General features: G+C 50.3%; 2 protein-coding genes across 2 annotated transcripts in view; one reads left to right on the top strand and one right to left on the bottom strand.

Annotated features, from left to right (window-relative positions):
- LOC142245126 (putative methyltransferase DDB_G0268948) overlaps nucleotides 1-8443 on the bottom strand; it is a 179006-nt gene extending 170563 nt beyond the window's left edge. Inside the window, exon 1 of the mRNA XM_075317482.1 lies at nucleotides 8281-8443. Coding sequence (XP_075173597.1) covers nucleotides 8281-8398 — 118 coding nt within the window. The 5' untranslated portion in view covers nucleotides 8399-8443. The remainder of the gene's footprint in view (nucleotides 1-8280) is intronic.
- The window catches only part of LOC142245127 (melanoregulin-like), a 216491-nt gene continuing 196074 nt past the window's right edge, over nucleotides 2863-23279 (top strand). Inside the window, exons 1-2 of the mRNA XM_075317484.1 lie at nucleotides 2863-2904; nucleotides 9510-9595. Of these exons, the coding sequence (XP_075173599.1) occupies nucleotides 9529-9595 (67 nt within the window). The 5' untranslated portion in view covers nucleotides 2863-2904; nucleotides 9510-9528. The remainder of the gene's footprint in view (nucleotides 2905-9509; nucleotides 9596-23279) is intronic.

The raw sequence follows: 23279 nt of genomic DNA, 5'->3' as shown, positions 1-23279 counted from the left end.
AGCAGTGGGTTAGATTCCTTGCGATCAAGACCAACAATTATCATCCCCTGACATGGCAATTCTACCCGCCCCACTTTAATGGTTACTTCCTTGTACCCAATTTGAGGCAAGGGCTGACCATTACTAGCCACAATTGTTAAATCATCATCTGGGCCATGGTCAATGTCTGAATCAGCCCAATATCTTTTGTACAGTTTATAAGGGATGGTTGTTACCTGGGACCCCGTATCCAGGAGGGCATTCAAAGGGATCCCATCCAGCACAATAGGAAGGACCGGGCGTCCTCCCACATACTTGCTGCGACTGGGGTTTGAGCCGGGCTTTCTTACACCTGGGGGTTGGCTCCTGGCCCCAGGCTCGGCTCATTTAAAGGACAGTGTCTTGCAATATGGCCCGTAGTTTGCACCCAAAGAATCTCATCTTTATCTCTGCTGCGGTGCGGGTGTCAAAAGTACTCTTTAACTTGACCAGTATCTGGGTTGCTGTCCCTTTATCTGTATCAGGCCAGGACTTCACTTCACGCTGGGCCGCGCCGGCTAGCTGCCCCATTAATATGCCCACCTTCTGGCTCTCAGTCAGTGGATACACTCTAAACAAGCTGTGCAGCCTTTCTCTGAAGTCGCTCAGGGTATGTGCCTCCCCGGAGTACTGCGGCAGCCATTCTGCTCCCGGGATGTACGGCATTGTGATCGGCATTACCGGCGCTACAGCGGGGGCTGGGGCGACGGCGACTGGGATTACATCGGCCGGTGCTGCTGCGTCTTGAGCTACCACAGCCACCTGCTCTCCCTCTGTGTCGGACATCTTCCTCCCCCTTAGTGAACCTTACCAGGCTCCGTTCACTTTTCAAATTCCCTTCTGGGTCACGCGGGGTTAACGGCGCTCTTCTCTGATGGCGCGCTCCCTTCGCGCTCTTTGTCAGGCACGCCCCCCTTCTTCCTGCGCTCAGCGAGGCTAATGGCGGCAGCAGTTTGAAAACAGTAACACAGTCTTTTAAGCACAGTTTCTGCAGGCGCACAGTACCCGGTGGGACCGGGCATGAAATCCTGTTCGTGACGCCAAAATTGACTCGCCCACCCCAGGGCTATGGGACACCCGGTGCCGGGCCGGACTAGTCCGGGGGTTGTCAGTGGTGGCGGGGCCCGACTCCGTGGCCCTGGTGGGTGTCAGTTTAAATATGGCTGGTGACTTGGGGTGAATAAAGTTTGTGTTTCATGACGCCACCTGTGGTTTGTGGCTAATAAGCCGCCGCTGCTGTGTGAAGCCTCCGGGGTGATGATATGGCAGCAATGGTGGTACTGCTCCCCACAGGTGGAGCGGTGCCCCGGGGACACTGTTGGTGCTCGTGAGAGTCTATGGTGTTGTGTGGAAAACACGGTGCAGGGCCGACAGGCATGAAAGAAACAGGCACAAACAACAGTCTCTTTACCTTCTCCTCTTTTACTCCACAAACGGTTAGTCCTAGGAGACCGTTACAGGTGGTAGAGGGCTCCGGCCGGCCTTGAAGTAACTGAGCTGTCGTTTTGGCCAGATGAGTATGAGGCTTACTCCTGTTCTTTTCTTTACTGTGATAGGACCCTGCTCTCTGAACTTAGCAATGGCCCTCTTGCTGCTGGGACCGGTGGTACGTCCCTTTCCCTCTGTGGTAGGCTGCACAGGCCCTCTCTGGTGCTTCTCTGCTGGAGTCCACAAGGTGCTTGCAGCTCTCCTGCCCTTCGGATTCGGCTACCAGGGAGTATTTTAGGCCCTGTTGGCCACAGACTCCGATGTCCGAGTCTCTTCTGTGCCTCTCTGCTCCCCCTACTTCACTGGGCCAAGCTGCTTCAGCTATAGGCCCCAGTTCCACAGGACAGCACTACTCTGCGTCTGCTTGCTCTGACTTCTCTCTACAGACTGAACACTAACTCCTCCCTCAGGCCAGACTTAAGGAATGCTCCCTGGAACTCCAGGTTCAGAGCTCCCCCTGCTGGTCTGAGGGAGAACTGCGTTGGATGTTAAACTTACTGGCCAATAGACCTCCCAATTACCTCCAGGCTCAGCATCAACCCTTTGGAGGGGCAATGCTGTTGTGGCGACCAGGTCCTGGGGCGCCACATGTTTCTTTAGAGATACCCATGGTTAACTGAAGAGAAACAATGATACCAAGCACCAGCCTCCTTTTAAAGTGTCCAGTGGTGTCATTCTTACTTAATCATGACTGATTGATCGCCAGCCCTGTCCTCATCAACACCCACACCTGTGTTAATGGAACAATCACTAAAACAATGTTAGCTGCTCCTTTTAAGGCAGGAATGCAATAATGTTGAAATGTGTTTTGGGGGTTAAAGTTCATTTTCTTAGCCAATATTGACTTTGCAAGTAATTGCTGTTAAGCGGATCACTCTTTATGACATTCTGGAGTATATGCAAATTGCCATTAGAAAAACTTAAGCAGTAGACTTTGTAAAAATTAATATTTGTAGCATTTTCAAAACTTTTGGCCATGACTGTAGACTGTGAGCCCTCGCGGGCAGGGTCCTCTCTCCTCCTGTACCAGTCTGTTTTGTACTGTTAATGATTGTTGTACTAATTTTTATATATACCTTTTTTCACTTGTAAAGCGCCATGGAATTAATGGCGCTATAATAACAAATAATAATGATAATAATATAGCGGTTTGATCACTTCTGAATAGCTCTACAATTAGCAAGTTTAACACAACACTTGCCCTAATAATTAATCAGTCAAGAATAATCAGCCGCCTAGGACCTAGGTTCGCAGTCAGGATGCACCAGCTGCAATATATGAGGAGTGGATGTACCACCACAGTTCTCCCCCTGCTCTCTCCCTCTCCCCACCTGTGTTGGTTCAGCTGCACAGGCAGCAGTTTTCCAGACAATCATTGAGTATCAAGTGATTTCAGCATGACCAGCTGAGGGAGGATTCTCCGGTCATGATGTCTGTGTAACCAAACCCCCTTATCCTCTAAAATTAAACACACGGACTGCATGCGACTTGGTTCAAATGGCCACAGCAGCCTTTTTATTGCCTATTGTTTTACAGACTAGTACCTTAGGGACGCCGTCCAACGGGCGACCCAAAACAACCACATAATGGTAACAATAGACAATAACATTTACAATACCCCCCGGGGTAGGCCCAGTCCACTACTACTACTCCCCCTGTCCCCGGCCGCAACACACCGACCCAGAGACGAGGTGCCAATCACCCACGGATTGACCCCCACACTTTGGCAGAACCCCGTGCCTGCCACATCCCGGAAACCGAGAGCCACCATACCAAGACAATGACTCCCGGTCCAGCCACCAATCACTTCCAAACCTCTGGACCAGACCTACCCCCACCGCTACTGTGACAAAAGGTATCCCAACTACCCAAAAACATCTCCCACATGACAACACAAAGGGAGGGTGGGCGGGGATCGTTCGGCGTCCGGAAACAGAAGAGGAGGTAACTCCTTCCTCTCCCAGCTAACCCTTTCCCTGCTCCTCCTCTTCCTCCCCGGCTAAAACCATCCCCCAAAGCCATATTAGGCATATACCACTGTCCCTATTAACCCATCACTCCCTACCTCCCCCTTGGTCATGTCGCCCCTCCCCCCAAGTGGGTCCGTGGCTTTCTTGACCAGCTGAGGGAGGATTCTCCGGTCATGATGTCTGTGTAACCAAACCCCCTTATCCTCTAAAATTAAACACACGGACTGCATGCGACTTGGTTCAAATGGCCACAGCAGCCTTTTTATTGCCTATTGTTTTACAGACTAGTACCTTAGGGACGCCGTCCAACGGGCGACCCAAAACAACCACATAATGGTAACAATAGACAATAACATTTACAATACCCCCCGGGGTAGGCCCAGTCCACTACTACTACTCCCCCTGTCCCCGGCCGCAACACACCGACCCAGAGACGAGGTGCCAATCACCCACGGATTGACCCCCACACTTTGGCAGAACCCCGTGCCTGCCACATCCCGGAAACCGAGAGCCACCATACCAAGACAATGACTCCCGGTCCAGCCACCAATCACTTCCAAACCTCTGGACCAGACCTACCCCCACCGCCACAGGACAGACCACGTGACACCTTACGTGGCCTGGACCCGCCACACACCAAAAGCACGCTCCACACCATCCTGCAGACCCAACGCCCATAAATCCAGACCGACCTCGTTGAGGTGCACACCATCACCCCTCCGAAATCGCCAATCAGCCGGCTCCAAATCCCTGTGCCGTACCACAATCCCACCATTCCTGGTCACAAACCTAGCCACTACCCTATTCACCTGGGCCCTGGCCTTATTAACCTTCTCCACCGACCGAGCCCCTCTCCATGCCAACCTGGTCACTATGTCAGACCATACGACCAGCAAACCAGGATACCGCTTCCACAACTGCAGTAAATCAATCTTTATGTCTCGGATCAAATCCCGCGACGCCCTGGCACCAAGATCATTACCCCCCACATGCAATACCAGCACATCCGGGGGCCGCTCAACTTTACAATGGAAACGAAATTCCGGGACCACCCTGCCCCACTCCATGCCCCGAACTCCGATCCATCGAACAGTCGCCTGCGCACGATCCAAACCCAGCTGTCGACCATTCGGGCGGACCTCCGCCCGACGGGCACCCCAAAATACGAAGGAGTGCCCCAAGATCCAGATCAGGCACTTCCCTATAACAAATAAAACAAAACGAAAATATCAAAACCAATAACAGCACAACCACCAACACATCAAAAAACACCCCTTTCCTCAAACCTTCCGCACGTAACCAAAGTCCCATGATGCTACAACAACTGCGGTCTCACATACCGCCGAAAACAAGAAGATTCCCATCTACCAATACGCTTTACCACCTCATCTCCAAGCCCCCAACGGGCTGCCTCCGTTGCTGCACCAATTCGGAATGAATGCGACCCGAATTCCTCCGGGCGCTCCCCCGCGTTACGTAGACTTAGCCGCCGCACCGCCACAAACTGAAACCTCGACAAAAACGACCCATTCAAATGCCGCAACAACGGGCCAGGTAAGCCTCCCCTCACGGCCAAAAATCTCTCGACTAAACGCACAGGGCACAATTCCTCTCCTGGAACCGCATATAACACCACCAATCTACCACGGCCCAGCTGATCCATTTTTGACCGGCGAATCCGGCACTCCACCTGACTACTGCTCACTTGCACGTCCTCAAACATCAAACCACCACCCGTCACCCTGGACGGGCTCACCAGCTCGCCTATCCGGAACGCCCCATAAAAAGCGAGACCGAAAGCCGTTGTAAATAGAACCGTCTCGTACACAGACTCACAAATGCCGCTCAGGCCACCCACCATCCGTCTCAACAAACCAAACGATACAGGGCGCCTCTTGTCCCTCTCCCGTACGCCACGGCGAAAGCCCCGCAAAGCCTGACGAACCCGAAAATCCTGTGAAACATCACGCTCCCCTCTCATTTTTAACCAAAATGCCACTGCCGACACCCGATGTGCCACAGCCGATGCCGATCGCCCGGCTGAAAAATCCGTACTCACCAATGACAACAAAGCCACCAAGTAATCCACGCTTTCCCCACCAAACATCAGACGCAACAACTCCTCCCATTCAGCCCACACCTTAGCATACCGGCACCAAGTCACCTCGGTCACCGAGTTCCGAATCAAGTCTGAGATCACCGCCTCACCAGATGCCACAAATCCTCGGGGCACTCCACTCCAACTTCGTCCGCCCACGGCAACAGCGCCCGAAACCTGCTGAACTGAAAACGAGACAAAGCATCAGCCACCTCGTTGTCAACACCCGGAACGTGCCTTGCCACTACCTGCACATTCAACTGCAGACATCTCAACACTAAATGCCGCAAATACACCACCACCGGCTCCGACTTAGCAGACAAGTTGTTAATCGCGTGTACCACCGCCTGGTTATCACAATGAAAACACACTTTCCTTCCGGCAAAGTGCGACCCCCATAGCTCCACTGCCACTACAATGGGGAATAGCTCTAACAGAGCCAAATTCCTAACCAAGCCGCTCTCCCGCCACGCCTGTGGCCACTGCCCGACACACCAATGACCTCTGAAGACAGCCCCAAACCCGGCCGACCCCGCCGCATCCGTAAACAGCTGCAACGCCCCGTTAGACGCCACCCTCTCCATCACCAGCGTCCGGCCGTTGAAATGCTGCAAAAATTGATCCCATACTTCCAAATCGTCCCTGATCGCCTTTGTGATCCGCACAAAATGCGCCGGCAACCGTACCCCGGCCGTCGCCGTCGCCAAACGCCTCGCAAACACTCTCCCCATTGGCACAATTCTGCAAGCAAAATTCAATTTTCCAAGCAAAGACTGCACCGCCTTAAGCCGCACCTTCTTCGCCGCTTTTACCCCTGACACTGCGGACCTCAAATCACGGACCTTCTCCGCCGGCAACCTGCATTCCATAGCAATGGTGTCAATTTCAATTCCCAGAAAACACATCACCGGCGCCGGGCCTTCCGTCTTATCCGGCGCCAAAGGAATCCCGAAACTGGCCGCAACTTTCTGCAACGCAAACAGCAAACCCGCACAAACCATCGAACCCGCCGGCCCGACACACAGGAAATCATCCAAGTAATGAATGATGGACGTAAGCCCGGACACGTCCCGAACCACCCACTCAACAAACGAACTAAATGCCTCAAAGTACGAACACGAAATGGAACAGCCCATTGGCAAACAACTATCAACATAATAACTGCCATCCCACCAGCAACCCAACAAATGCTGACTATCTGGATGAACCGGTAACAACCGAAACGCTGCTTCCACATCCGCCTTTGCCATCAATGCACCCCGCCCCGCCGCCCTAACCAGGTCCAACGCCTTATCGAACGACACATAATATACCGCCGACAACTCCGGCGCAATGCCATCATTCACCGATAACCCTTCCGGGTAAGACAAATGATGAATCAGCCGAAATTTATTCCGCTCCTTCTTTGGTACCACCCCCAACGGTGACACCACCAAATTCCCGCACGGCGGGGCGACATAAGGGCCGCCCATCCTGCCCAAAGCCACCTCCCTTTCCAGCTTCTCATCCACCACTTCCGGGTGATCCCGAGCGGAACGCAAATTACAATACGGCGGAACCGATGCATTAACAACCGACGGAATATGAAAACCATCCGAAAAACCAGAACTTAACAACGCCGCCGCCTCCTTGTCCGGATACCTATTTAAAAACGGAACCATCACTTCTACCTTCACCGGCGTCGTCCCTCTTACCAGCCCCATCACCAGCCTTTCCTTTTCCTTTTTTAAAACATTTGGACAAGCTATGTCCCCCCCCACATCCGGAGCATTCATGCTTAAAACGGCACGCCGCTCCAAACCTGCACTGCCCTTCATTGTACTGCCAACACAAACCTTTCTTGAAACTTGCCGGGGACCCGGCCCCCCCCGAACCCCCGGCGCCCCCCCGAAAGGGCTGAGCCGGTGCCGACATCAATCGCATCCATAAGGAAATATCCTTATGGTCCCAACGCATATCTGGCCGCAATGCCTTCCGCTGCCTAAATTGCTCGTCGTAGCGCAGCCACGCCAGTCCGCCATAAACTCGATAAGCCTCCCCTATCGCATCCATGTAGCCGAACAAAGCCGAACAATGCTCCGGCTCCTTCTCCCCGACCACGCTCGCCAAAATCGCAAATGCCTGTAGCCAGTTGGCAAAAGTCCGAGGAATAAGCCTATAACGGCGCTTTTCCTCCTCGTCCTTCTCCTTTTTGGAATCACTCGGCTTAACCCTATCCAAATTAAATTTCTCCAGGGGAAGCAAAGAAAATATCTCCACATATTCCCCCTTCCAAATTTTTTCCCGCACCTCCTTCTTTAAATGGGCCCCCAGCGGGCCCTCAAAACAAACATAAACTTCGCTTTTAGCCCTATCATCTAAGCGCACCACCTCATCCTCCTTCTCCTTTTCCTTCTCCTTTTCCTTCTCCTTTTCCTTCTCCTTTCCCCCCCCCGTCTCACTCCCCCCTTCGCCCCCCCCCTCTACTCGCACCCGCTCCGTCACCCCCCGTCGCCGCCGAGGCCCCTAAACCGGCTGCACCCACCCACGCCGCCACCGGCGCCTGGGCCCCCTCCCCCCCCGCTCCCGAAGCCGCCGCCAGCCCCTGCAACAGCCCCAACAATTGACTCCACACTGCGAAACCAGCGGGCGCTGCCGTAGCCGCAGCCGCCCCCCCCCCGAAGCCCCCCGCCAGCGCAGCCCCTGCCGCCTCCGCGGCCGTCTCACCCGACCGCCGCTCGGCGTCTCCCGAGACCGCCGCCTCGCTGTCCTCCGTCTGTCGTCCATCCGACTCCTCCGAACCGAAAGCCTCTTCCCCCTCCTCGCCGCTGGCCTCATCTTCCATCCGACATCCGGGGGGCGCCGCCGCAGCACCCCCCCCACCACGGCCGCCAGACAGGGCCGCCGCGTGGGCAGAGTCATCCCCGCTCCATCTCTTGCCCCGGGGTGACAACCCAGGAGACCGTCCTGTCCCCCGCGCCGGCACCCCGGGCCTCGACCTCTTGCGCCCGCCCCCCTGCCGACTGCAAGGGGCCTCTGGGCGCGGACGACCAGACGCCCGGCTCCGGATCTCAGCCGTCGTCGCCTCTGGCCCTCCTGGGCTATTGCAGGCCTCCATCCGCCGAGTCCTCCCGCTCCCACGGGAGACTGCCACATCCGGGGGCTGCACAGCGGTACTGAGTGACCCGGCGGTTGCCGCAGGGCTCCCGCCGTCACTCCTTCTCTCAGCCGCACCGGGGTCAGGCACCGCAGACCCCCCCCCCGGCGCCGGACCTACCGCCACGTGCAGCCCCGCGGTCCCCCCGCCGACTGCAGGGGGATCTGCTGGCCTCTCTCCTGCGCCGAGCGCGCTCCCGGCCTGGAGCCGCTGCAGTCTCAGTAACTCCAGCCCGGAGGCCGGGACCGGAAGCAGGCCCCGTGCTGGCCACTCCCACCTCCCGACCGCCGCGGCTGGAACGAAGATTCCTCCCGCCGGCCTCTGCAGCAGCCAGACGCTGCTGCTGCGCTGCACTCTGCGGAGGGTCCCTGGAGGGGCTCTTACATCTCCTCCTCGCCCCCCCCCGCGCCCGGGGAATACCTGCGGGGGGGGCCGCGACTGGCGCCCGCCGCTGCTGGGGGGACGAGGGGCAAGCGCCGACGGGTTAACCCCGGCAGCCCTGATGTGGGTCTGCACTGCCAGGGGCCCGTGCGCTGCGACCGCTGCCTGAATCAGACGCTGGAGCTCCTGAAGATCTGCCATGGAGGTGCACGTGCAGATCGTTCGGCGTCCGGAAACAGAAGAGGAGGTAACTCCTTCCTCTCCCAGCTAACCCTTTCCCTGCTCCTCCTCTTCCTCCCCGGCTAAAACCATCCCCCAAAGCCATATTAGGCATATACCACTGTCCCTATTAACCCATCACTCCCTACCTCCCCCTTGGTCATGTCGCCCCTCCCCCCAAGTGGGTCCGTGGCTTTCTCAACCTTCGATTACAGAAAATGAAGGATCCACAAAATGCAGAAAATTCTGCTTTGCAGAAACAAGGATCAAATCTGAAGACAAAAGGTATCAGTAGGAATCTATCCTATCTATCTATCTATCTATCTATCTATCTATCTATCTATCTATCCTGTGTGATGCTATATTTTATGCCTATGTAGCATCTTATACAGTGATTGTTCTGGCTTATTGTATATGTATATTAGTGTAAGAAAGCATGTGTCTAGTTGTGTATGTGTGTATATATACAATGTCATTTTCATAAAATATTGTGCCTAGAATTCTTTCATACTATTAGAATACTCTACAATATTAGGCTAAATCAGCAGAGAATAATCTATTTTGATTTTGCTTTGGTTATTCTCATTAAAGCTGGTTCTGCAAATATCCTTGCCAATGAATGTCACGTCAGAATGGATTATTATCAATGTCATTGTATCGTGATGTGGTGAAGTGCGATATCTTTGTTGGAATGATTTTAATTCTAGACTACTACTAGAAGGAAACAGTGAATTATTCTTTTTAAAATCCTTAGTTGATGATGTATGTGCTGTGGTGATAGCATATGTGTGTTACAAGCATTATTAATACAATATAAACACTGTATAAATTGCATCCTTGTGAAATTAAGTCAATCTGTGGCTGTATAAGTGAATAAAATGCATTTAATGTATCAATGAGGTGGATGACCCCTATAAATGTCACATTACTGGATTTGTTCTCTACATGGCATGGTTTTTCAGTAGGTATATATATCTATAAATAGATATATATATATATATATATATATTCTATATCTTTATGTAAATAATACACAAAAAAATTAAAATAATTGAAGACAAATAGTGCAAGTGTTAAATGCCATGTATCGGTGACGTCAGATCTGTATTATCGAAGGGGTCAGGATAGACGTATGTAATGACGTAGGCGGTAAATATAGACCTGATGTCTAGAGGAAGCACAAAAAAGGAAAAGAAAAGGAGGCTAGAGCAGCGTATGACTCGATAGTGCATAATAAATTGCTCATTTTACTATGTGAAGGTGATAGCTGGTAACAGCAGACACAGCTGTGTCAGCAGATGATACTCTACTGGGAGGTGAGGGTGTGAAGCTGCAGGGTGCTGTGACTAGATCTGATAGGGAAGGAAATTATGCAGCTAGGAAATAAGTGATTTGTAGATTTATACATTTCTAGAGAAACGCTTGAGGTGCACATGAAGATTCTGATTTCTTACAGCATCCCAACCTATGATCCACACATTAAAAGAAAACAAAACTATATATAAATAAAGTATTCAATGCCGGAATTTTCACTTTACTATCACGTCTGCAGGGCTACTGCAAAATGTGTGAAATTCTGCAGTATTTCTGTTGATTTTTATTCGGCTGATTCTGCAGTGTGTAGCTGTGCCAAGCAGTCTGCTCTCCAATTAGGCAGAGCAATGCTATACATCACATGGTCCTGCGATGCTGGAACACCCAGCATGATAGCTGCGGCTATATTGTCCCCATGGTAACTGTATTTCTACAATGCATAGGATCCTAGATGATAAAATGCAGTGTATAAATAAAATATCAGGCAAAACACAGTTGTAATTTATTGAAAGATTTTTAAAGTAGATTTGTCACCATATTTCACAATAAAAACTTCATGTATTACCAGTGGCATTACTAGAGTTTGATGGGCTCCGGTGCAAAGTTTGGATCTGGCCCCCCACCAACCATACACCGACATTCAGGGTACGTGATAGTGACGCTGACACTCGGGGTACGGGATAGTGCAGCTGACACTGGGCTCTTTCCCACAGCACCCAGGTTTTCCATGATCTGAATCCCCTTTTCTATCACCTCCCAGCTTTCCTATGTTCTGATATCTTGTCGTTAGCACCCACCTTCCCCATGCTCTACTTTAATCTTTCCCTTAGCACCCAGTTTTCCCATATCAGAGCGTAGGAAAGTTGGGTGCTGAGGGAAATATGTCTAGCAGAACATGGGAAAGCTGGGTACTGAGGGAAAGACCTCAACACTTTCCCATCCCATGCTTGTATCTTTGTCCCCCCTTGTATATAGCTTTCCAAATACATTTCATATAGTATAATGGGTGCCACATAACCCTTCATATATTAGAATGCACCCCCATAGTCCCTCATGTATTATAATTCACCCCATAGTCCTCGATATATTACACTGCACCCATAGTCCTCATTGTATTATAATTCACCCCACTGTTCTCCATATATTATAATGCAGCCCCTATAGTCCTCCATATTTTATAATGCTCCCCATAGTCTTTCATATTGTATTATGCAGCCCACATACCATTTAATGCATATCCATAGTCCTCCATATATTATAATGCAGCTCCATTGTCCTGAATGTTTTATAATGCATTGCATAGTCCTTCATATTGTAGTATTTGGCCCCTATGCCATTTAATGCACTCCATAGGCCTCCATATATTATAATGCAGCCCCATTATCTACCATGTATCATGATACATCCCCAAAGCATGTATAAGGTGTTTTTCATATGGTATTATACAGCCCCCATACCATTCAATGCACCCCCATAGTCCTCTGGCCATGGTGTACTCACGGATTTAAAAAAAAAAAACAACAAATCCGCCAGGGTCAGATGCAGACACTAAGGGGTACTTTGCACGCTGCGACATCGCTAGCCGATGACAGCGATGCCGAGCTCAATAGTACCCGCCCCCGTCGCACATGCGATATCTTGTGATAGCTGTCGTAGCGAACATTATTGCTACGGCAGCTTCACACGCACTTACCTGCCCTGCGACGTCGCTCTGGCCGGCGACCCGCCTCCTTCCTGAGGGGGCGGGTCGTGCGGCGTCACACGGCAGGCGGCCAATAGAAGCGGAGGGGCGGAGATGAGCGGGACATAAACATCCCGCCCACCTCCTTCCTTCCGCATAGCTGGTGGAGGCAGGTAAGGAGAAGTTCCTCGCTCCTGCGGCTTCATACACATCGATGTGTGCTGCCGTAGGAATGAGGAACAACATTGTACCTGTCGCTGCAGCGAAATTATGAAAATGACCGACACTACACAGCTCACCGATTTTACAACGCTTTTGCAATTGTTTATCGGTGCATCTAGGCTTTACACATTGCAACGTCGTTACTGGTGCCGGATGTGCGTCACTTTCGATTTGACCCCGATGACATCGCAGTAGCGATGTCGCAACGTGCAAAGTACCCCTTAGGCTATGTGTGTCGCCAGGGGTTAAGGGGATACCCAGAACCGGGCCAAGGGGTCGCTTCTGGAAAGGGGATCACGGTGTCGTGACCCGGTCTGTGCTCCCTGGTTCCACAATAAAAAGGGGGGTTGTGTTCGTGACGCCACCCGTGGAATGTGATCAGAGATGACCACCGCTGCTGCAGAACCTCCGGGGTGATGGAAGGCAGCTTGAGATGGGACGGCTCCCCACGGGTAGAGCCTTTTCCCCGGGGCAGTATGTTAGTCTATGGGGGGAGTGCAGGACACGAGCACAATAAACAGGCAGACTCACGGTTTTGCAGTTTCTTTGTCTTTTACTGGTGATGGTATTCAGCAAAGTACTGTCCACGGAGTCTGTGAGGGGTTCAGGGTTTCTCCCGCCCAGCCGGGCCGTTTTGGCTTCCTTGCCTGCACTGTGTGTCTGTGGCCCTGCTGCGGTATGAACTATGCAGCTGGCTCTGCTCTGTTCTGCTCCTAGGTACCGACCTGACAGGCAACTCGAGTCCTTCCTAGTATGTTCCTGAACTCTGCGTTTGTTGCTTGTGTCTGTGGTACAGGTGAAAGATCTGGAATCTTCACTTCTCTGGTGGTAACTGTGCAGTATGTAACCTGCAGTCTCGGATCCAGCATCCGTTCTGTGTGCTCCACTGGGATGAACTCAGCAATGCTCTGTCTCCCAGGAATGTTCCTCTGTGTACTGTCTCCTTTCCTCAGACCCTCAGCTAGGCCTGGAATTGGTCAGTGGATCCTGAGGTGAGCTAAAGCCAGCTTCCAACCTGCAGAGATCCTGTCTCCTCAGTGCTCTGCACTGAACTTCCAAACTGAAACTACTACTGACCATTTCCTCCCCCCAGCAGAATGTACAGGGAAGCATCTTGGTCTCCCCCTTCTGGCCAGGAGGTCTTGGTGTTGTGTGTGGGGAGTTAACCCTTTGTGTTGTTACTGTGGCAACCCTGGGGTGCCACATTCCCCCTTAGTGAAGAACAGTACTCCGGGACTGTGAAACAAACAAACAAGTTATCACAACAATTATATATATACAGAGTCTCAAAAGGAAAAAATACAAAAACCTTAAAGCTCAAAAAGAGTCCAAAATGTTCAAAAATATATAAGTGTTCATACAGTATAGTCTCTGTAGGTACTGGGCTTTTGGTCTTAACGTTGCAATTAAATAAACATTTCAATAACCAAACACTTCTTAAAGGTGTCTCTACTCTGGTCATAAGTGCAGTAGGCCTCACGGCCCTCGGGCCACCAACAATGTGATCAAGTTGTAACTCTCCGTGCTGCCACCTTACACCACTCTTCTCTCACCTTTTCTGTACACTAAACTGTTACGGTTTTTCCCATAAACATTATAACATATGTACATTTTATATGCAATTCCACATTAGTCCTTATATCTTGCTGGTATCTGACCCTGAGTACTACGCTGTGACCTGCGTACTGCTGGTGTACTGGGTGTACTTAGCATAATAGTGTGGGTGGAAGTGTACCTATTTGGTGTTTCTGGTACTTGTGAGGATGGTGGACTGACTGTAGGACTGGCAAGCTCACTGGGACCAGGAATCTGTTCTTCCTCTACGGTTTCAACTTCCAGTTCTTCATGTCTTGGGACTTCTTGTGGTATGGATTCTGATGTTGGTTCCGCCACTTGAGGGAAGGCGATCATTGGGACTACTACTGCTCCATAGTAATTTGGCCATGTTTTTGGGAAATCTCCTAAGACTGTATGGAACACATCTTCTTCCTCCTTGACAGGTTGTACCTGTATGGGTAAGGTGACTTCTGGTGTCTTCAGGGTTTCAGGACACGGTTTGAGTTGATCTCTTGACACGACAGCTGATGTCCTTCCTTCATCCTTACTGATGAGACACACTTTGGGATTATCCATACTGGATGGTAAGACTGTATATGGGGTGGTTTCCCACTGATTATCCAATTTGTTTGTGCGCCGTTTCCTCTTGAGAACTTGGTCACCAGGTTGCAATGGGGTTGCTAGAGCATGCTGGTTGAAGTTTCTCTCTTGTCTTCCCCTAGCTTGTTGGAGACTTTTCTCTACGCACTCTTGTACTTGGCGATACTGTTGCTGACGTAGGGTATCCCAATTGGATTCTTGAATTTCTGCATCTGGCTTCAGAATTCCCATATCTAAATCAATTGGCAGTTTACCGGGCCTTGCACGCATAAGGTAAGCGGGGGTGCAGTTTGTAGAACTCACCGGGACATGATTGTACAAGTCCACCAAGTCTGGCAATTTCTCTGGCCATTGATTTCTTTCTGACTCTGGTAAGGTCTTCAACAGGTCAATCACAATATGGTTCATCTTCTCACATAAGCCATTTGTTTGGGGATGGTATGCTGTTGTGCGGATCTTTTTACAGCCATACATGTTGCAGAATTCTTGGAAGATCTGTGATTCGAAAGCTGGACCTTGATCTGCAAGGACTTGTTCTGGGTAACCATGGGGTCTGCAAAAGTACGTCTGGAATGCTTTAGCTGCTGTTCTAGCTGTAAGGTCTTTCACGGGTACCACCACTAAGAAGCGTGAGTAATGGTCCACGATGGTTAAGGCATAGACATAGCCGGACCGGCTTGGTGACAACTTGACGTGGTCTAATGCGACTAGCTCGAGTGGTTGCTTGGTTACTATGGACTGGAGTGGAGCTCTCTGGTTCTGTTGATCCTTTCTTCTGAGGTTGCATGGTCCGCATTTTCTACACCAATCTTCAATTGATTTTCTCATGCCAACCCAGTAGAATCTTTCTCTTAAGAGCACTTCCAACTTTTTCCAACCAAAATGACCAGCACCGTCGTGGTAAGCTTCCAGAACCATCTTGACGTCTCTCTTAGGCACGATGATCTGCCAGACCAACTCATGTGTTTTTGGATTGGTGTGCCTTCTACAGAGCTTCCCTTGGTACAGGAACAATTTACCTCTCTCCTTCCAGAGATGTTGTGTCTCAGCTGGGGCATTCTGATTAGGGTATGCACCTTGTTGTGTAAGCAGTTCTTTCACTAGCTTCACAGCTGGATCGCTGTCTTGTGTGTCAGCCCATCCGTGGTGTGCTAATGGGTTGAGAGTTGCCTGCTGTTGTTTTTGGTAGACACTTGGTTGATACTGTCCCACCTTAGGACGGTGAAAGGCCGGCAGCTTAATTTCTTCCAGTCCCTCCGGTTCCTCTTCCACGTTCCCCGAGTGTGGCATCCGGGATAAGGCATCTGCATTCCCATTCTTGTGGCCTGCCCTGTACTTGATGACAAAGTTGTAGTTTGACAGTCGGGCTATCCATCGCTGTTCCAGCGCACCTAGTTTTGCAGAGTCCAGGTGGGTCAACGGATTGTTGTCAGTAAAGATGGTAAATTCTGCAGCTGCCAGGTAGTGTTTGAAACGCTCTGTTACAGCCCAAACTACTGCCAGTAGTTCTAACTTGAAGGAGCTGTAATTCTCTGGGTTTCTTTCTGTAGGCCGGAGCTTCCTGCTTGCAAAAGCAATAACTTTCTCCTTGCCTTCCTGCTTTTGAGACAATACGGCTCCCAGTCCTACGTTGCTGGCATCCGTGTACAAAATGAAGGGTTGATGGTAATCTGGATATGCCAGGATCTCTTCTCCTGTCAGCGCCCACTTCAACTTCTTAAAGGACTCTTCTCTCTCATCACTCCACTGGAAAGGAGGATTTCGGGCTGCAGACTTCTTTGACTGTCCTACCAGGATGTCTTGTAGGGGAGCTGCTAGCTTCGTGAACCCTTTTATAAATCTTCTATAGTAGCCTACCAGTCCCAGGAATTGCCTCACCTCTTTCACGCTGGTGGGTCTCGGCCAATCTCTGATCACGGTAACTTTTTCAGGATCTGGTGCTACCCCTTCTGAGCTCACGACATGTCCCAGGTACTGTACCCTTGGCTTTAGAAGGTGACACTTGGATGGCTTGATTTTCATGCCGTATCCGGATAAGGCTTCAAACACTTCTGCCAGGTCTTGTAAATGCTGTTCATAGGTCTTGGAGTAGACTATGACATCATCCAGGTACAGGAGGACAGTTTCAAAGTTCTTATGTCCTAGGCAGCATTCCATCAGTCGCTGGAAGGTTCCAGGTGCGTTGCAGAGTCCAAACGGCATACAATTGAACTCACAGAGGCCCATCGGCGTGGTGAATGCTGTCTTCTCCTTATCAGCCTCTGCCACAGGAACTTGCCAATACCCACTAGTCAGATCTAGGGTGGAAAAGTAAGTAGCGGATTTTAATGCAGCCAATGACTCTTCTATCCTAGGTAATGGGTATGCATCCTTGTGTGTAATGCGGTTGATCCCTCTGTAGTCTACGCACATCCTCATGGTCCCATCTTTCTTTTTAACTAGCACTAGTGGGGCTGCCCAGGGGCTACAACTGTCTCTTATTACCCCTGCTTCTTTCATTTCTTTGAGCATGTCTTTGGCGCATTGGTAGTGAGCTGGTGGTACTGGTCTATACCTCTCCTTTATTGGTGGATGGTTACCTGTGGGTATAGTGTGCTCTACCCCTTTGATCTGCCCAAAGTCTAATGGGTGTTTGCTGAATATTTGTTCATATTCTTTCACTACCCTGTATACTCCATGCTTTTGATGAGAGGGTGTAGAATCGGTGCCTACATGTAGCTTTTGGCACCAATCCTCCAGCTTTCCCTCTGAGCCATTGTCTTCCGCCTGACTTGACGGCTTCAAGGGCTCCACGGTGGTGATGGCGTTGTTATCAACCGTATATAGCTTAGCCATGGTAGCATACTTTGGTAGGGTGACCTCATCTTCCCCACAATTTAGAAGGCGTATTGGCACTCTTCCCCGATGTACCTCAACTATTCCTCTGGCCGTCAGTACAGTGGGCCTACTGTCTGAGTACACGGGTTCTACCAGGGCCTGATAGTCTCGCCCTCTGATGCCTATTGCGGCTCTACACCAGACCAGCATTTCTGTTTTGGGAGGAATTACAATAGGTATTGGGTCACTTACCCTTGCACTGCCAATTTCACCTCCTGACATTTCTACCTGCTGCTTCAGCATCAAGGCTTTAATTTCCTTCTGCAGGAGTCTCTGTTGCCCAGGTTTGGCAGTCTCGACGATCTGCTGCAAGACAGTAATTACCTCTGCAAAACAATTTTCAATTACATTCATTCCTAGCAGCATAGTTGGTTCACGTTCTCGTCGGTCAACATCAACAATGATAATACCCTGATTCTGCAATTCTACTCTCCCAATCTTAATGGTCATTTCTCTGAAACCAACCTGTGGTACTAATTCACCATTGCTAGCCCATATATTCAATGCAACATTAGATGGACCACTGCTAACGTCTGAATCAGCCCAGTACCTCTTATAAAGGACATGCGGAATTGATGATATTTGGGAACCAGTGTCCAGCAAGGCGTTGAGCGGAATGCCATCCAGCACGATGGGGATGACTGGACGTCCCCCCACATACTTGTCGTGCCAGGGTGAAGGACCTTGAGAGTTCATTCCTGAGGAGCGGCCCGCCTCCCCAGGGCATCCCCATTTAAAGCACATTCACGGGCAAAGTGACCTGGCTCATTGCAATGGCGGCAAATGGGCTGTCCATCCGGCTGGTAGCGGTCGCTGGGTCGTCCTCTCGTCGCTTGGTATCTCCTAGGCCTCATCCACGGGACATCCTCCTTGCTGGTCGCCAGCTCAATCTTGGGTGCAGACTTGGATCCACGCAGCTCCTGGACGATTCTAGCCATGGAAGCAACGGTGTCTGTAAGGGCTTCAAGCTTTTGATGTAGAGCCTCATTAGTGATCGGCTCCAGGTGGTTAGCAACAGCCGCTGACATGGCCGATGTCACCGGCACTACTGGCTGCTGGGGTGCCACTGTAAGGTGTTGAACAGAGTCTATATCCTGCGGCTCCTCCACCTGCTGGAGGCGGATGGCTCTATCCTTTAGCTGGGCAAATGTTAGTCCTGGATCCTGGATCACCATCATGCTCAGTTGTCCCCGGTGGGAAGGGGATGAGAGTCCATCCAGGAATTGGTCTATCAGCAGCTTATCTGCTCCAGGGGCTAAGGCAGGTTCTGCTAATTTAAGTGCTCTGAGCGCCTCCTGCAAGTTTAAGGCAAAGTCTCTTGCGCTCTCTCTAGGTTTTTGCTTGCATCCAAAGAACCTCATTTTAGCCCGGCTGCCAGCAGTGGATTCAAAAGCTGCTTTTAGTCCCGCTATTATATGCTCTACAGTGTCCTTTGCATCGTCCGGCCAGGATGTAGCCTCCCGCTGGGCATTGCCAGTTAACTGTCCCATAAGCATACCAACACGCTGAGCTTCTGTCAGGGGGTACATGCTGTAGTAGATTTTTAGCTTTCCGATAAAGTCATTAAGTGTGTTGGGCTCACCTGAGTACTGCGGCAGCCACACTGCACCCGGGGTGTACGGCATCAGGAACGGCATGATAGGTGCTGCTGCACCGCCGGGTACAACAGCATCTCCCTGCTGCGACATCTTTGCGCCCCCTTAGTTAATTTCACCAGTCTTCTTGACAGCAAGCCTGGGACACTTTTCTGCGTTTTCGTTCGGGTCGCAGCACCGAGCGCACCTCCTCTGCAAGCGGTGGGCGGAGTCTTAGTTTAGGCGCGATGTTTTCCCGCGCGTAGCAGGTAATGGCGTGATTAAAGATGGCGCCTGGAAAATTTTACCAATGATGTTTTTGGATTTTTCCAGGTATCTTTGCAAAGTTTAAAGTCCGTTCTTTGTTGCAACAATTCACAGTGCAAGTCTTTTATGCGATGCAATAAGTCTTTACAGGCGCACGTCACCCGGGTTGCAGCCGGGTCCAGTCCGCATCCTGTTCGTGACGCCAAAGTTGTGTCGCCAGGGGTTAAGGGGATAACCAGAACCGGGCCAAGGGGTCGCTTCTGGAAAGGGGATCACGGTGTCGTGACCCGGTCTGTGCTCCCTGGTTCCACAATAAAAAGGGGGGTTGTGTTCGTGACGCCACCCGTGGAATGTGATCAGAGATGACCACCGCTGCTGCAGAACCTCCGGGGTGATGGAAGGCAGCTTGAGATGGGACGGCTCCCCACGGGTAGAGCCTTTTCCCCGGGGCAGTATGTTAGTCTATGGGGGGAGTGCAGGACACGAGCACAATAAACAGGCAGACTCACGGTTTTGCAGTTTCTTTGTCTTTTACTGGTGATGGTATTCAGCAAAGTACTGTCCACGGAGTCTGTGAGGGGTTCAGGGTTTCTCCCGCCCAGCCGGGCCGTTTTGGCTTCCTTGCCTGCACTGTGTGTCTGTGGCCCTGCTGCGGTATGAACTATGCAGCTGGCTCTGCTCTGTTCTGCTCCTAGGTACCGACCTGACAGGCAACTCGAGTCCTTCCTAGTATGTTCCTGAACTCTGCGTTTGTTGCTTGTGTCTGTGGTACAGGTGAAAGATCTGGAATCTTCACTTTTCTGGTGGTAACTGTGCAGTATGTAACCTGCAGTCTCGGATCCAGCATCCGTTCTGTGTGCTCCACTGGGATGAACTCAGCAATGCTCTGTCTCCCAGGAATGTTCCTCTGTGTACTGTCTCCTTTCCTCAGACCCTCAGCTAGGCCTGGAATTGGTCAGTGGATCCTGAGGTGAGCTAAAGCCAGCTTCCAACCTGCAGAGATCCTGTCTCCTCAGTGCTCTGCACTGAACTTCCAAACTGAAACTACTACTGACCATTTCCTCCCCCCAGCAGAATGTACAGGGAAGCATCTTGGTCTCCCCCTTCTGGCCAGGAGGTCTTGGTGTTGTGTGTGGGGAGTTAACCCTTTGTGTTGTTACTGTGGCAACCCTGGGGTGCCACATATGTGTCCACGGTAGAATGTTGCTGCGGATTTTTCTGCATGAAAATCCGCGACTTTTGCGGCAAATCCGCACCTTTTTTTTGCCGCGGATTTGCCGCGGATTTACCGCGAATTTGCTGCGGATTTTGATGCAGATTTTTTTTTTTTTCCCCCATTCTATACCCAAAATCCGCACCAAAATCCGCAACAATAATTGACATGCTGCAGATTTTTCCGGATCAAAATCCACGGCAAATCCGCCACGGAAAAATCTGCAGCATGGACACAGCATTTCCAAAATGCCATTGAAATGGCTTGGAAGTGCCGCTGCTGCAGATTTTCGGACAATCCGCGGTAAATCCGCGGCAAATCCGCGGCAAAATCCGCGCAAAATCCGCAGCGTGGGCACATAGCCTAAGAGTAAAGGGCCCCTGTGCAAGAGTTGACCGTGCCCTCCCTCCCGAAACCATCCCACACCTCCTCCTGCCTCTTGGGGGTCTTCCATTTTATCATTTTAAGATTCATTGGGCTCATCATCTTGCCCTGGGAAAAAATATTAAAATCAGAGCTACTCATTCTCACCTGGTCCAGTGGTGTGTCTATGCGGCTCCATCCATGTTTACAGGATGCAGTAATAATGTCACATGTGACCACTTTAATCACTGGGCTTCGTAATTGATGCCATAAACTTTGGCGTGATGGCAGAGCTCAGTGATTGGCTCCAGCAGTCACATGTTTTAGTCATTATGAGGGTAAGACTTCAGCACTCAGAAATGAAAACGAGAGAAAATAATGCTTTTCCAAAAGGTGCTTTTTATTTTGTATGATCAAAAAAGAAAAAATTGCAGGACATGTTGTTCAGACGTTTCAGCACATTGCCTTTTTCATAATGAACATGTCAGTTGTAATTGAGAGGATAATGCTAAACGTTGTTGATAGGCGGCTGCAAGTTAATTAACAAGTGTGATCGACGTGCGCCTAATGTACCGACTTGTAGTCAAGAGGAAATGATAGAGCTCACTGCAAAACTTAGTAAAATTGCAGGCCTTAGGCCCGTTTCACACATCAGTGAAAAACACAGACGTTCTTCACTGACGTGTAAAACATGCACATGTCCCTCCGTGTGCCGTGATTCACGGCACACGTGGGTTGTCTAAGTGCAATCCGGGCTCCGTTCTCCGTGGTCCATGATTGCACTTAGAGATTAACTCACCTGTGTCCGCTCCCGCTCTCCTTGGTGCTGAACACTCCCGTGGTGCAGCATCCGGCCGGCGCTGACCCCCGCAGCAGCTGCTTCTGGGTCGGCTGTGTCGTGCATCATGAATATGCGCGACAGTAATCAGCCGGCTCAGAAGCAGCAGGCAGAACAGGCTGCAGAGAGCGCGGCTGAAGCCGGGTGAGTAAAAATGATTTTTATTTTATATGCACGTTTTTTTCTGGCACGTGTCTCACGGATCACACCACTGCATCAGTGATGCCAGAAAAAAATGGACATGTCTCCGTGCGGCAATCACGGACACGTGGGTACGCCGCACGGAGACACGTTCAGTGAAAAATCACTGATGTGTGAGCAGACCCATTGATTATAATAGGTCTGCATATGTCAGTGATTCTGGTACGTAGGAAAAAAAAGCACAAACCAGAATCACTGACGTGTGAAACAGGCCTTAGGGTATGTGCGCACGTTGCTTTTTACCTGCTTTTTACCTGCTTTTTTGCTGCTTTTTCTTCTGCGCTGTTTAATGCCAAAATGAATGTGTTATTCTATTCAAGCAAAGTCTATGGGAATTTGGGTTTCTTGTTCACACTATGTTGTTCAAAATACTGCCTTTTTGAGGCAGAACTTTGGTCAAAAACTCAGCTTTGCAGTGCAAAACCCAAATGGCAAAAACAATTGACATGTTGCTTCTTTGAAAAGCTGAGTTTTTGACCAAAGTTCTGCCACAAAAAGGCAGCATTTTGAACAACATAGTGTGAACAAGAAACCCAAATTCCCATAGACTTTGCTTGAATAGAAGAACACATCCATTTTGGCATTAAACAGCGCAGAAGAAAAAGCAGCAAAAAAAAGCAGGTAAAAAGCAGGTAAAAAGCAACGTGCGCACATACCCTTATAGGTATGAACAGACCTCCTGGGAGAGATTGTGATCACGTGATAAGGAATAATCTTATTCATTTTTCTATCATGCAGATAGCCAAGAGGTTTTATGTAAAAAGCAAACAGGAACCAGGATCTTCTCCTGAGGAGATGTTCACATTTCTCCTCAGGAGCAGATCCTGTTTTTTTTTTGCTTTTTACATAAAGCCTCTTGGCTATCTGCCTTATTCCCCAGACACTGCCTTTCTGAATAGGTACAAGCTTTACAAGGGACCACGTATTTTGCTGGTATTCACTATTTACCACTACCTAATACTCCACCCATATAAGTGAAATCCAGCTATTATCTCAGTTTACCTTTTTCGCAGAACGAGTTGGTTCCCTGCATACACCATTTGTGTAAAAATTAATAAGGTATTCCTTATCACGGGATCACAATCTCTCCCAGGAGGTCTGCTCATACCTACAGAACGCCTGCAATTTTACTAAGTTTTGCAGTGAGCGCCATCATTTCCTCTTAACTACAAGTCGGTACATTAGGCGCACGTCGATCACACTTGTTAATTCACTTACAGCCGCCTAAACTATCAACAACGTTTAGTATTATCCTCCCAATT

Source organism: Anomaloglossus baeobatrachus, chromosome 7 (genome assembly GCF_048569485.1).
Source record: "Anomaloglossus baeobatrachus isolate aAnoBae1 chromosome 7, aAnoBae1.hap1, whole genome shotgun sequence".
Classification (NCBI taxonomy): domain Eukaryota; kingdom Metazoa; phylum Chordata; class Amphibia; order Anura; family Aromobatidae; genus Anomaloglossus; species Anomaloglossus baeobatrachus.
Note: the sequence above shows the minus strand (reverse complement) of the source record. Positions and strands in the feature narration are given on the sequence as shown.